This window comes from Emys orbicularis, chromosome 20 (genome assembly GCF_028017835.1).
Source record: "Emys orbicularis isolate rEmyOrb1 chromosome 20, rEmyOrb1.hap1, whole genome shotgun sequence".
Lineage (NCBI taxonomy): Eukaryota > Metazoa > Chordata > Testudines > Emydidae > Emys > Emys orbicularis.
The window spans coordinates 13,938,386-13,953,021 of record NC_088702.1 but is presented as its reverse complement, the minus strand read 5'-3'; the positions used below and the strand labels follow the sequence as shown (position 1 = coordinate 13,953,021).

The window sequence follows — 14,636 nt, the reverse complement described above, 5'->3', positions numbered from 1 at the left end:
TAGCAGATCTCCAGTCCAGATAACAGCAGAGGGGAACGTCACAGCGGGGTCTACAGGTTAGAGCGGGGAGCTGGAAACCAGGACTCCTGGGTTCTCTCCCTTGCTCTGGGAGGGGAGTTGGGTCTTGTGGTTAGAGCAGGGGGACTGGCAGTGAGGACTTTTTTGTTCTATCTCTGGCTTTGGGATGAGTGCAGGTCCAATGGGTTAGAGCTGGGGGACTGGTAGTCAGGACTCCTGGGTTCTATGCCTGGCTTGGAGAGAGGTGTGGGGTCTAATGGTTAGATCGGGGTAGGGGGTAGGGGCTTTTCCCTGATAGGTGGCTGGGTGGAGTGAGCTGTGAGCATCTCAGACCTGTTCCTAGCAAACGTGTCTGAAGCACAAAATTGACACCAGGGCTGGCTGAACTAGAGGGGAGGTGGGCATTAGCAGGGAGGCCATGAGCATGGGGTACAGCAATGGTTCTCAAACTTTTGTATTGGTGACTCCTTTTACACAGCAAGCCTTTGAGTGCGACCCCACTTAGAAATTAAAATCACCTTTTTTATGTTTAATACTATTATAAATGCTGGAGGTGACAGCTTGTGACCCCCCCATGTAATAACCTCACGACCCCCAGTTTGGGAACCCCTGGGGTACAGAATGGCTCAGCAAAAACCCCAGAGGGAATTCAATCTCCAGGGCACATGCGCTGCGCCTTATTTTTGTTTCCAGGTGGCACTGTTACAAATTGCATAGGGGCCACCATGGGGCCTATGGTGTGACCCACGTGAATGGGGAAAATGCAAATTGCAGTTCCCAGCAGGCCCCGCCCCCCCCGAACTACAGCTCCCGACGGCCCCTCCCCCAGACTACAGCTCCCGGCGAACCACGCCCCCACAGAACAATGGGCCCCGCCTCCCCGAACTACAGCTCCCGGCAGGCCCCTCCTCCCCGAACTACAGCTCCCGGCAGGCCCCGCAGCTCCCATCGGGCTTTGCGGCAGCGGCTGGCGCGCCCGGCTGTTCGGGTCCCGGCATGGAGCGGGGCGGACCCGCGCTGGAGCTGAAGCTCTGGGCGGCCCAGGAGATGGGGCTGCCCCCCGCGAAGGTGCCCCCCGACGGGGCCTTCCGCCGGTGAGAGCCCCGGGCCCCCCAGCGCGGGATCCCCCCGGCTCCTCCCCCCGCTCCCCGGGACTTCCCCCGTCTCCTGTTCCCCGGGTTCCCGTTTCCCTCCTTGTCCTCCCCGGGCTCCTGCGGCTCCCTCCCCCGGCCCCCCTTCCCCTGCTCCCTCGGGGTCCCCGCTTTGGGGGGCGGCCTCGCTCTCTCCTCGCTTCCTGCTCCCCGGTCCTCCTCCCTCCTTCGACCCCCCTTGCCCCCTCTACTCCTTGGTACCTCCCTCCCTTCCTGCCCCAGCCCCCTCCCCCCCCGCCTATCATACCCCCACCTGGGACCTCTCTGCGAACCCCCCTGCCCTATGGCCCCCACCCCACCTGGCCCCATTCATTATGTCCCAGCTGTGGGGCCAGAGCCCCCCACCACCACTCCGCTCTCCTCCAGAAAAGGGCCTGCCAGCCCCCGGAGATGTTACCCCCGAGCCCTGTGAGGTTACCCGGATGAGCCAGGCCTGGAGGGGGGAGAGAAGGAAAAGGGGCGGGGGGGGGGAATATACAGTCCTGAAGAGAGGGCCTCCCATGCTCCTTGTAGAGGTTTCCAGTCGTGTCCCCCTGGGCTGACGCTGTCGCTCTGTATCCCCAGGATGTGCTCAGGCCAGTGTGCGGAGATCTGGAGATACCTCTGGTGGTGCACGTGCCGGGTGAAGTGAGAGGAATGGGGCGTGGGGCCTTTCCCCTCAAAGGGCCGCTGGCTCCCATCCGGCCCTACAGCGGGGGACTGGCTGGATCAGGGAGGCAGGGAATGGGACATGGGGCCTTCTGCTTTTCAGGTCTCCTCCTAGAGCCAGGGGTAGAACCCAGGAGTCCTGGCTCCCGGTCCCCCCTGCTCTGGACCCCACTCCCCTCCCAGAGCCATTGCTGTTTCTGCAGTAGATTCACCCCTCTCTCTTTCCTCACAGGAATGTGAAGACGATCCGAGGGAACTTGCTGTGCTATCCTTTCCTCATCCCCCTCCGCCTTGGGGACTTGTTACTATGGGCAACTTTCTCACCAAGGGGCCCATCCAGCCCAGTGTCCCACCCTGTCCCTGCCCCCTAGATCAAGCCCCTGGGCCCATCCAACCCCTGGGGGGGGAGAAGGTTTAATTTCCTTCCTGACCCTTGGCTGGCGTCTGTCTCTTGGCCTTGGACCCCCCCCAGCCTGTTGGCTCCGACCTCTCCCTGACGTCTGTCTGTCCATCCAGGCCTCTGTCCCTCTCCACGTTCAGCCTCCTTTACTCGGGCCTTGCCTCAGGTACCAGCATCTGGAGGAGGCAGAGGTGAGGGGGCCGGTGGAGACTGCTGGTTGAATGGGGCAGGTGTGGATAGGGGCGTGTGGGTGAGGGCTGTTGGTGGGACGGGACGAGTGTTGTGGGTGGGATTGGGTGATGCTGTGTGGTGTGGTGGGTGGGGGCAGTGGGTAGGGGATAGTAATCTGGATTTGGAGGGGCGGGGAAGGGGATCAGGGTGCTGTGGGGTGGAACCAGGGGCCCTGCCGTGGGGTGAGCAGGATGCCTGGGTCTATAGCAGTGGGTGGATGGGGGGCACACTCAGAGGCGGGGCTGTCCAGGAGAAGCCCCACCCCCAGTTGGTGTCTCCCCCGCCCCACAGGGAAAGCCCAGCGGGTCAGAACCGGAGCAGGAGTGGCGCAGTTGGGCCTGCAGATGGAGATGGCCCAGCGCGAGCTCATGGCTGACGGTAAGGGGGGAGCCCCAAGGATCTGGGGGGCCAGTATAGTCTGCGCCTCCAGCGCGCTACCCCAGCCCATCGCTCTGGGGGTGGGGGGCACAAAGTCCACCCCAGTCCTCCCATCTGTTCTCCCCCAACACACAGTGGGATCGTCCCCCTGCAGCCCAGATCCATTTCCCCCCCCTCCTTGGGGGCACCATCTCCCCACGTGGTCTCTTCCCCAGCCGCAAGGTTCCCGTGGCCCATGGGGCTGCTGCTTTTCCCCCCCATGCTTCCTCCCCAGAAATCACCTGTGGGGTTCACACCCATCACCTCAGGATTTCTGGGTTCTGTCTCCTACTCTGGGAGCGGGGCAGGGGAGGGGGAGAGGCTGGGAGCCAGGACTCCTGGGTTCTATCCCCAGCTCTGGGAGGGGAGTGGGGCCTAGCAGTTAGCGTCTGGGGCTCGGGGTGAGGTTTCCCTGACGCTCTTTCTCCTCACACCCCGCAGAGGTCTCCCTAGAGGTGGCCCAGGAGTGGATCCGCGACACCCAGCGCCGCTCCCTGCTGCTTAAGGCCTATGCGGCCTGCACGGCCAAGGAGCACCAGCAGCTGCAGGGCAGCGTAACCCAGCTGAGGGTGCGGCTGGAGCAGCTGCAGGACATCAGCAGGTGTGTGGGGGATGGTTCCGTCCTTAGCGTGTGGTACCCACTGCTCCTGGTCACATCCCCCAGAATCCTTTGCTCCCGAAGCACTACCCAGTGGACATCTCTGCTGGGTAGTAACTCCCAGAATCCTTTGCTCCTTGGGAGGGGGTCCCATGGCGAGTGGCATTACGGATAGGGGACTGCCCATCCTAGGTAGCGTCTCTCAGGATCCTTTGCTCCATGGCAGGGTCCCGCTGGGGCTGGGTTGAGGTGAGGGTGGAGGGATGTCCTGAACTGTGCTCCCCCTCTCCCCCATCCAGTTTTCACGGCCTCCTCTGGTCTGTGCAGAAAGGCCAAGGTGGAGCTGACGGTGGGAGGGAAGGTGCCTGACCTCGGACTTGCTGGCGTGGAGCCTGAAGTACTGGTGAGTGGGGAGGGGACAGTGGGTAGATTCCCGGGTGGGCGGAGAGGAATTTGGGAATCCTGCTCCCCTGTGCTAGTTGGGGATGGTGATCTGGGGATCCCAGTCCTGGGATCTTGAGGGGATCTGGAGATCCCAAGGCAGGATCTGAGCCCTGTGAATGCCAGTATGGGGCTCTGGTGATCTCACCGTGGGATCTGGTGATGGGGTTTGGTTGGGGAGGAGGAGCAAATCAGACTGAGCCTGGTGCCGGGACCCGGGGGGAGTCTGTCGGGCCATTGGCAATCAGGTCTTGGGATCCTGAGGGATCTCACTGAGTCTGGTGCCTGGATCCCAATAAGGGGTGAGGATCCAGTAGATCCTGGTGATTCCACCAGTGATTCCTTGTGATCTGCAGCTTTCTTGAGGGCCGTCGTCTCCTCCCCACCCCGGTAACCCGTCCAAGTGTCTGTCTGTCTCTCTCCGCAGCGGGACGTGCAGACGGCCTGCCAGCTGCGCTTCCACTTCCTGAAGTTGCTCTTCGAGCACAGCACGTCTGGGGCCCTCCCGTAAGACCCTGCAAGCTCCCCTGCCCTCCCCTCCCCCCCTCCCCCCACTCTGTTTCTGACCCGCCCCATGTGTGTGTCTCAGCAGCGGGACAAGCGAGGAGCTGCTGGACGCATCCTACCAGCACTGGCTGAGCACGGTGGAGGTAACGGGGGAGGAAGGGGCAATGGGGTAGGGACCCTGGGGACAGCTCGCATGGTGCAGAGATGCAGCCACCTCTGAACTGGGAACAGTTGCACATAACGCTGCACTGGGACAGCTCACCTGGTGCTAAGGTGCAGCTACCTCTGGGAGGGGCAGCTGGGGCATTGGGGCAGCCCTGACTGCTAGGGGGGATCCCCCCCGCCTTGCTCCCTGCAGCACAGTGCCCCCAATGCTGGGCTGGGGCATTGGGGCCAGCCCTGACTGCCTGGGGAGAGCCCCCTGCCCTGCTCCCTACAGCACAGCGCCCCTAGCACCGCACTGTGGTATTGGAGCCTGCCCTGATGGGGAGGGTACATTGTCCCAGGCCCGCTGTGGCTCATCCCACCTCTCTGCTCACGCAGGACATGGTGGGTTCCCACCCTCCCAACCACATCCTGGCAGCCCTGGAGCACCTGGCCCTGGAGAACACCCTGCAGATGCAAGAGCTCACCAGCCGCATTGACATTCCCCGCGACGTAGAGGCGCTCAAGTGGGTACCACGAAGGGGGTGGCAGTGTGGGTGCATGGTGCTGTATGGAGCCGTCGCCCGTCAGTGGTGGTGGCCTGTTTTGGGGGGGCAGAGTCAGCTCAGGAGAGGGGCTGCTGTGGGGCTTTGGCCCCCTGGTGGTGGCAGTTTGTACTGCAGGTGGCAGAGTCAGGGCTCTGGGGGGCTGTCACCCCAGCGGTGCTGCAGTGACCCATGGTACCAGTGCTGGGGCCTGTACCTCTGCCCTTTTGCCTGCAGGTTCCGCTACGAGAGCGCCCGCCTGGAAGACCTGGCGGGGCCGCCAGCAGCCCTGCCCTCAGTCCGGGGCCTCATACAGGTGAGTGGGGACATGGGGAGGGGCAGGCAGGGCCGCGTCTGGGGGCTGGGCAATCCCAGCAGCTAGGATATAGTGGGGTGGGGGGGTGGGGGGGGAGCAGGCCACATCTGTGGGTCCCAGGGGCTGGGATATAGCAGGGAGGGGAGGTGGCCCCATCTGGGTGCTGAGGAGACTTCCCGCCCCAGGGGTCCCCCTGCACTGTCAGGGCCCCCTGGAGAGCACTTCCTGCTGGGGAGACTTCCCTGTCCCATGGGGTCCCCCTGCACTGTTGGGGCCCTGTGGTGGGCACCCCCTGCCGGGGAGACATCCCCACCACCCAGGGTCCCTCCTGCACAGTCAGTGACCGCCCACCCCTGGGAGAGTGCCCCCTGCTGGGAAGATTCCCCGCCCCCTGTGGTCCCCCGGTGCTGTTGGTGCCACCCGAGACCTACAGAGCGCGCCCCCTGCTGGTCCCCATCCCCCCGCTGAGCCGGCCTGTGCCGGAGCTTCGGGCTGTGCGGCTGGCGGGGCTACGGGATGGGCTGCACCAGGGCTGCCAGGAGCGGGAGGCGAGTGCCTGCCACGCGGAACTGCAGGCCTCGCAGAGCAAGCAGCAGCGCATCCTAGACTTCTGCCACCTGATGGGGAGTGTGGGGGGGAATCTGGGGGTCAGAGCAGGGCAACCTCTGGACATGGGACCTGCCTGGGGGGTGGGGGGACAATAGGGCACACAGGAGGATGAGGAGGGGTTGGCTGGGAGGGGGCCCGTGGGTGGGGGGTTCCTGGAGGGGGATCCACAGGGTACCTGGCTGGCCTAGGGGGAAGGAAGTAGAGGGGGTGCATGCTGGGGGGAATATAGGGGTGTGGCGATGATGGGGGAAGGGAGGGAGTGGACAAATTGGGGGAGAGTGGGGGTGCCCTCTGGGGGGAAAGGGAGGGATTGCGGGGGTGAATATTGGGGTTCCTTGCTGGCACAGGGGAAGCAGGGACACTGTCTCGAAGCAGCCCCAGGACTGACACCCCCCCCCCCCATCCACCCAGCACGAAAAGCAGCAGCACATCCGGGCGCTGATCAAAGGCACCACTTACATCAAATCCCAGCTCCGCAAGGACCAGGCCGAGGTGAGACACCCCACCCTCCCCCACTATGGGGTGGCAGAGGAGGGGGGAGTCCAGGGCCGGGATACCAGGAGGCTGTGGGTCGGGACTGAGGGGCACTGGCAGGGCTAGGGGAGTGAGGCTCAGGGTTTGGACTGAAGGGCACCAGCATGGTCTCCCCCCACCCCCCACTGTCTCTCAGGTCCAAGCCTTCGTGCAGAGGAAGCTGCTGGGCCCGGAGCAGGACGTGACACTGGAATTGCAGCGGGTGAATGGGGGGGGTGGAGCGCAAGGTCTGGCAGCTGGGGGCCATCGCCCTCTCCTGCGTGCTGCGCCACAGCCTCCTGGGGTGAGTCCCCCACCCCCTCGCTCTGTCTAATCTGCCCCGTCCCTGTCCCCCCCGCGGGCGCTCTCCCCCACGGACAGCAGGGCCCTGGGGCTGACTGTCCCCTCTTGGAGTGCCCCAGGGGCTGGATCCCCATATGGGGGGAGCCCCCTGGCCTTAGGGGGGAGTACCTTGGATGGAGGGTGTCTGGTGAGATGGGGGGTGCCTGAGGGTGGGGGGTTCAGGGGCTGATCCTTGGCGTCCCTGACCCAGTCGTCCCCCACCTGCAGGTCCCGGCCCACGAGCTCTCCATCCATAGGCTGGGCCGGATGGCGCTCGCCCAGCACCGGGCCTTCCTCATTGTGTGCCAGGCTTCCGGCTTCCCTCTCTACAAGGTGAGACGCACACTTGGTGGAGCAATGGGGCAGGGAGCGGGGAGGTCCCCCCACAGGGCGGGAGTGAGACCCTCTTCTGGGGGGAGATGGGATGGGGGGCCCTGGAGGAGGGGGTGGGGCAGGAGCACCCCCTAGTTTATTCTGCATTAAACCTCCCTCGAGCCCCATAGGGGGTGATCTTGGGGGGGGGGCAGGCCCTGTCTCCCCTCACCCCCGTCTCTGTCTGTCTCTGCCCCAGGCCCCGGAGCACCTCCTGCCCCACATGGCTGAGCTGAAGAAGGAGCTGCTGGCCCTGCGTGCCCAGCTGGGCTACAAGAGCCAGGCGCTGGCCAGCCTGCAGCAGCACCAGGGCTCCCCGGGGACCGACGCACAAGGTGAGATCCCCTCCATGGCTTCAGACGGACAGGGGGACGCCCCCCTGCCTGAGGACCCTTCCCAGGGTCTGCAAGGGGCACCCTCCTGGCACACAAGCCAGCCTGAGGGGCGACAGGACCATGGCATCTGCCCAGCAGCTCAGCACCCTCCCCGCCCCCCCAAAGCCATAACTCCTCCAGGCCTCACCGACGTCTCTTCCCCCAGCCCTGGTGCAGGCCCTGCGGGACCACGACCGGGAGCAGGCCGGAGCCCTGGGGCCGCGGATCCGGCTGGTGATGGAGCAGTGCGGGCAACGCATCGAGCGCTGGCCCGAGGTGCAGGCCGCCATCGACGCCTGGTGAGGAGGCCCCACCCACCTGGTTTGTGGGACGTCAGGAGGGACTGATGGGGGGGTGTTGGGGGCTGGGGTGGGAAGGAAGGGGGTGGCCTGGTGCCTCTGGAGAATGGGCGTACCTAGGGAGGGGCCGGGGGGCATGTGTCACAAGGGAGGATGTCGGGGGTGTGTGTGCAAGGGTGGATGTGGGGGTTTCTGTGCTGGGGGGGAGCTGTAGGGGCGACAGGACCATGGCATCTGCCCAGCAGCTCAGCACCCTCCCCGCCCCCCCAAAGCCATAACTCCTCCAGGCCTCACCGACGTCTCTTCCCCCAGCCCTGGTGCAGGCCCTGCGGGACCACGACCGGGAGCAGGCCGGAGCCCTGGGGCCGCGGATCCGGCTGGTGATGGAGCAGTGCGGGCAACGCATCGAGCGCTGGCCCGAGGTGCAGGCCGCCATCGACGCCTGGTGAGGAGGCCCCACCCACCTGGTTTGTGGGACGTCAGGAGGGACTGATGGGGGGGTATTGGGGGCTGGGGTGGGAAGGAAGGGGGTGGCCTGGTGCCTCTGGAGAATGGGCGTACCTAGGGAGGGGCCGGGGGGCATGTGTCACAAGGGAGGATGTCGGGGGTGTGTGTGCAAGGGTGGATGTGGGGGTTTCTGTGCTGGGGGGGAGCTGTAGGGGCCGGGGCCGGAAGGAGCCATCTCTTCCCCCCTCCCTGTCTGCAGGTGGGAGCAGCCGGGGCAGTTCGCCCTGCCTGCGGAGCACCGCCTGGGCCTCACCTTGCAGCAGTGGCTGGAGCGCTGGACCCTGGCCCTCAAGACCCTCCAGCAGCAGCAGCAGCTGGGCCTGATGGCCCCGTCCTGCCTGGGAGGGGCTAGGGGAGCCTCGCCCCCAAAGGGGTGCAGTAGTAGGTAGCCACACCCATGTTAGGGAAGGCGTGTGGGTGGGACACGCCTCTATGGAGTGGAGATTTGGGGGGTTTAGCCCAGTCCAGTCCAGCTGTCCCCTCTTGCGCAAGGTGGGGAGGGTCAGTGTTAAGGGGGTGACCAGATGCTGGCGGTGGGAGGGTTGGTGGGGCTGAGCGGAGGTGGGGGAGCGGCTGTCAGGTGTGGGGGGGATCCCAGATGGGTTTTGTGGCGTTCTGTAATTCACATTGTTCTGAATAAACTGACTAAATTCACATTCAGGCCCATGGCAGGGACTGGGACATGGGGCCTTTCCCCTCTGCCCCAGGGCAGGGACTGGCTGGCTCAGGTGGGCAGGGAATGGGGCACAGGACCTTTCCCCTCTGATTGGGCCCCAGGGCAGGGACTAGCTGGCTCAGGTGCGTGGGGAATGGTCCCCTGCTAGGAGGCACCAGCTCTGTCTGGCTACTCCAGGCCGGCTGGGCCTGTGGTTCTGCCTGGACCCTCCCGCCCTCCCTCGTGCCCTGCCCAAGGGGCCAGTAAAGACGGCCCTGTCCCGAGCGCCTGAGCCCACGGGTTTATTCCTGTGCTGACGTAGCAACAGCCCCGGCTGCATCTTCCTGGCCTGTCCTACCCGGCGCAACCCCCCTTGGGGCAGGCAGGGATCCCGCCCCTGAGCTCACCGCCCTGGCTGGGGCATCCGCTGCTTGGCAGAACCCCCTCTGGAGCCTTTGTGGGGGAGGGGGGTTGGGTGGGCAGCTACGTCCTTGTCCCTCTTCCATGGAGAAACTGAGGGATGGAACAGGGAGAGGTGAGTGGTCTAAACCCAGGAGTCCTGGCTCCCAGACTCACCCCCTCCTGCTTCTTGTTGGAAATCAAGTGGGGGGAAGCTTTGCTGGGGGGCCCCCAGCTAGGAACGGGGGGTAGACAGCACCTATCGCTGGGGGGCAGGGACCCCTCTCAGGCTGGTCCCTCTGGCTCCCTCAGCCTGGGTGCTGGGCGCATCCCAGAGCCGGCTGCCTCCTGGGTGATTTGTGGGGGGAGGGAGGGTGCCAGCGCTCTACCCATTGTTAGGCAAGAGTCTCCTTGCTTCACACTATCCTCTGGGAGCGGACAGGGGCCTGGAGTCCCCTCCGCTGACTGGAAGCTGGGGGGATATGGGCTCCCGCTGCCCCGCGCTGGCTGACAGCATTTCAGGCTCTAGGCCGATCCCCAGGAAACTGCCCCAACAAATCCCCGCAGCCCCCTGCAAATCAGACAGTTCCCCTGGGCAATCCCCGCAGGGCTGGTTTCCTAGTGGTGTGACCGGTTTTTGCAAAGCTTTTTTTTTTTTTTGGTCGTCTTCTTTTGGCGCTAGGGCTGGGTGGCTTTTTCTGCGCTGCTGTTGACAAGGGCAGTGGCACAAGGGGCTCGGGGCGGGGGGGGGAAGGGTGCATGGGGGATCACAGATAAGAATCACATTCAGCCCTTGCATGGCAATGGCAGTGCAACGCCTTTTAGTATTCAGGACTATTGATCTGTACAACAGCAGCACCCAAAGAGACCGGGGCAGAATCAAGGCCCCCGTTGTGCTGGGGGCTGCACAGACACAGAGACAGGCCCTGCCCCAGCTGAGATCAGGACCCTGTTGGGCCAGGCGCTGCCCAGACGCAGCGAGAGACAGGCCCTGCCCCAAAGAGTTTACAGTTTCCATACCCAAAAAGTGGGAGGAAAAACAGGCCCAGTGTCACACAGCAGCACTGAGAATAGAACCCAGGAGTCCTGGCTCCTTCTGCTCTAGCCAGTAGCCCCCACTCCCCTCCCAGAGCCTGGATAGAACCCAGGAGTCCTGGCTCCTTCTGCTCTAACCAGTAGCCCCCACTCCCCTCCCAGAGCCTCGATAGAACCCAGGCGTCCTGGCTCCTTCTGCTCTAACCAGTAGCCCCCACTCCCCTCCCAGAGCCTCGATAGAACCCAGGCGTCCTGGCTCCCAAAAAGGGCGGGAGTGGGGTCTAGTGGTTAGAGGAAGGGAAGCTGGGCATCAGGACTCCTGGGTTCCATTCCCAGCTCTGGGGTTAGAGTGGGGTCTAGTACGTTAGCACAGCTGGGGCTGGGAGCCAGGATTCCTGGGTTCTTCCCATCCCCCGCTTAACCATCTCGCACAGCAGGAGGGGGCTGGGCAGGAAGTGGTGATGGGGTGAAAACTATCAAGAAATGCAAATCTTCGAAGGAGCCTGTGTCAGGAACCGGATGGTGCAGAAACCAGGGCCCTCTCCCCACCTCTAACCCCCCCCTTGGCTGGCATTGGATTGTGCCCCCTCGGCCCCCAATCCACCCCCTATGAGCCCTGGGGGGCAGGGAATAGCCGCAGAGCACCCTGGCCACGCCCCCAATCCACCCCCTACGGGCCCTGGGGGGCAAAGAATAGACACGGTACTGGGCACCCCATCCAACTGAAGTGTTAAGTGTTGCAGTACCCAAGGTGTGTGTATAGGAGGGGAATGGGGTGTGTGTGTGTACGGATTTGTGCATGTTTGTGTATGTCCCTGTAGTAGTGTTGGCCGAGGTTCGGCCCTCAGCGGGGCTGTGGGGTATCCTACCGCCTTGCTCTAGTCCGCCGTCCGTCCGGGTCCGGCGGCAGCCTGGGACAACAGACACACAGTTAGGGCTCAGGCCCGTAAGCAGGGGCTGAGCCAAGAGGTTGGAACCCAGGCCCTTAAGCAAGGGCTGAGGCAAAGTCTATAGCAGGCCAGGCCCTAGGTCAGGGCGGGGCAGCAAGCAAATAGTCAATCAGGTTCCAGCCTCTCTAGGCCAGGGGAAAAAGGGGGAGTCTGCCACCCAAGGAGTGGGTGGCAGGGGGGACGCAGGCCCTCCCACTCCACTGCATCCCAGCCTGGGGCCCTAGCAGCGACGGAAACTCGCTGCTGTCAGTGGGGATCCTGGCCGCAACACACTGACCTCGGCTCTGGCAGTGCAGCAGCCAGACTGGGGTCGGCTGCCCCTGGGCTACTTCCACACTCCCCCTCATATGGTACCTGGGTCGTCTGTGCTCTCCACCAGCATCGGCTCCTCTGGGTAGGTAGCGCAGGGCAGGTTCGGCTCCTCCTCAGGGTAGCTGGCAAGGGGCAGGCTTGGCCAGTCCTCCTCGGGGTAGCTGGCACGGGGCAGGCTTGGCCAGTCCTCCTCGGGGTACCTGGCACGGGGCAAGCTTGGCCAGTCCTCCTCAGGGTACCGGGCGAGAGGTAGGCTCGACAGGCCTGGTAAGTCAGCAGGCCGGTCGCGGCTTGCGTCTGCCTCCCAAGGGGGAGCTCGGCTACAGACGTCTGCTCTCTCCGCCGGCGTGGGCTCCATTGAGCTCAGCAGGCGGGCTTTTATACTTCCGGGTCGGGGCCGTGACCTCGGAGGGGCGGGCACCGGACCTGGTGGCTCCGCCCATGTTGGTATTAGGGGAGGTTCAGCCCTCAGCGGGGCTGTGGGGTATCCCACCGCCTCACTAACCACCCCCCCCACCCCCCCCAAGGCTGGCTCCCGTCCCTCGGGGCCAGACTCGTCCAACTCTCCCAGGCGGGACAAGAAGTCCGCGTTCGCGTGGTCCTTCCCGGCCCTATGGCGGATGGTATACGCATAGGGTTGTAGTGCCAGGTACCACTGCGTTAACCTCATATTATTGTTCTTCATTCGGGCCAACCATCGAAGCGCGGCGTGGTCAGTAACTAGTATGAAGGGGGCCCCTAGGACGTAATAACGCAGGGCGTCACAGGCCCATTTTACTGCTAAGGCCTCCTTCTCTATTACAGCGTAGTGTCTTTCTCGCGGGAACAATTTCCGGCTGAGATAGATAACGGGGTGCTCCTCCCCATCCACCTCCTGCGACAGGACCGCCCCTAGTCCTACCTCCAAGGTGTCGGTCTGGAGGACGAACCCTCGGTCAAAGTCGGGGCTGTACAGGACGGGTTCACGGCAGAGACAGTCTTTGAGGGCCCGGAAGGCGCTGTCACACTCTGGGGTCCATTCCACCCGTCTGGGACTGGTTTTGGTGAGGAGCTCTGTTAAGGGGGCTGCAGTGGAGGCAAAATCGGGGATGAACCTCCGGTAATAGCCCGCAAGTCCCAGAAACTGGCGTACGTGGCGCTTCGTAGTGGGTGGTGGGCATGCCGCTAGGGCTTGAACCTTTCCGACAAGTGGTTTCACTTGTCCCCCTCCAATCGTGTAGCCCAGGTAGGTGGTCTCCTGCCACCCGATACGGCACTTCTTTGGGTTGGCGGTTAACCCTGCGGTTCGTAGGGACCTCAGGACAGCCGCTACCCGCTCCAGGTGGTTCTCCCACCGGTCACTATAAATGACTACATCGTCCAGGTACGCGGCCGGGTACTCCCAATGAGGAAGAAGGAGGCGGTCCATGAGCCGCTGGAACGTCGCGGGGACACCATGGAGACCGAAGGGCATCCGGGTGAATTGGTAGAAGCCCGTGGCGGTGGCAAAAGCAGTTTTCTCCTGTGACGTGGGGTCGAGGGGAATCTGCCAGTACCCTTTGCTTAGGTCAAGGGTCGTGAGGAAGCGGGCCTTGCCTAAACGATCCAGCAGCTCATCTACCCGCGGCATTGGGTAGGCGTCGAACTTCAAGATGGAATTCACACGGCGGAAATCGATGCAAAAGCGCTGTGTGCCGTCCGGTTTGGGGACCAGGACTACTGGGCTGCGTCACTCACTTTGTGATAGTTCAATGACACCCAGCTCTAGCATCGCTCGAACTTCCTCCTCGACGACCTGCCGTATACGATAGGGTAGGGGTCTAGTTGACTCTCCGATCACCACCCCCGGCTCCATCTGAATAGTATGGTACACGAGGGTCGTGTAGCCCGGCTGGGCGGTGAACGTCTCATGGAACGCCTGCAGGAGGCACCCGGTCTGTTTCCGTTGTTCCACAGTTAAGGACTCTCTGAGCTGAGGTGTGGTGACGTCTTCGGTCGGTGTAACCCGGGGCCCTAACTCGGGCTCTGGTGGACAGGGATTAATTAAGAGGCCTTCCCGTTCCCGCCAGGGTTTCAGGAGGTTGACGTGGTACCGCTGGGCTTTTTTCCGGCGGTCTGGCTGGTTGATCTCATAGGTGACCGGCCCGATCTTCCGGATCACCTCATATGGCCCCTGCCACCGAGCCAGTAGTTTGGATTCATTGGAGGGTAAGAGAAGTAGAACCCGGTCGCCAGGTTGGAACTCGCGGACTCGAGCCTCTCGGTTATATGTTTGGGCCTGAGCTTCCTGTGCGGCCTTCAGATTTTCTCGAGCTAGGGTTCCGGCTTGTGCTAGACGTCCCTGAAGCTGGAGGACATACTGGAGCAGGCCCTGAGTGGGTGACGGGGCTTGTTCCCAGGTCTCTCTCATGAGATCCAGCAGTCCCCTCGGACGACGGCCATACAACAGCTCGAAGGGAGAGAATTTGGTGGAGGCCTGGGGTACTTCTCGGACAGCCAGGAGCAATGGTGGGATCAACTGGTCCCATCGGCGCAGGTCCTCGGGGGAGAACTTGCGCAGCATGGCTTTCCGGGTGCGGTTGAACCGCTCGACCAGGCCGTCGGTCTGCGGGTGGTACACAGCGGTGCGCAGCTGCTCAATCCCAAGGAGTCTGCAGACCTGCTGCAGCAACCGGGAGGTAAAGTTGGTGCCCTGGTCGGTGAGGATCTCCCGGGGCAAGCCCACGCGGGCAAAGACCTTGACGAGCTCGTCGGCAATGGTCCTGGCGGTGATGCTCCGGAGCGGGACGGCTTCGGGGAAGCGGGTCGCGTAGTCCACCATGACCAGGATGTAGAGAAACCCGGCCCAGCTCCTCGGGAGGGGACCCACCAAGT

General features: G+C 63.6%; 1 protein-coding gene across 1 annotated transcript; it reads left to right on the top strand.

Moving 5' to 3' along the window:
• The first annotated feature begins 1,014 nt into the window (after nt 1-1,014).
• On the top strand, nt 1,015-8,821 carry HAUS5 (HAUS augmin like complex subunit 5). Its single transcript, XM_065420453.1, is given in 20 exon segments — nt 1,015-1,112; nt 1,734-1,796; nt 2,050-2,081; nt 2,383-2,408; nt 2,740-2,770; nt 2,773-2,826; nt 3,307-3,466; nt 3,791-3,866; nt 4,332-4,411; nt 4,494-4,554; nt 4,955-5,082; nt 5,338-5,416; nt 5,842-6,045; nt 6,437-6,517; nt 6,696-6,767; nt 6,769-6,846; nt 7,109-7,213; nt 7,452-7,587; nt 7,793-7,925; nt 8,632-8,821. Coding segments are annotated over 20 exon segments (1,887 nt in total).
• The last annotated feature ends 5,815 nt before the right edge of the window (nt 8,822-14,636 follow it).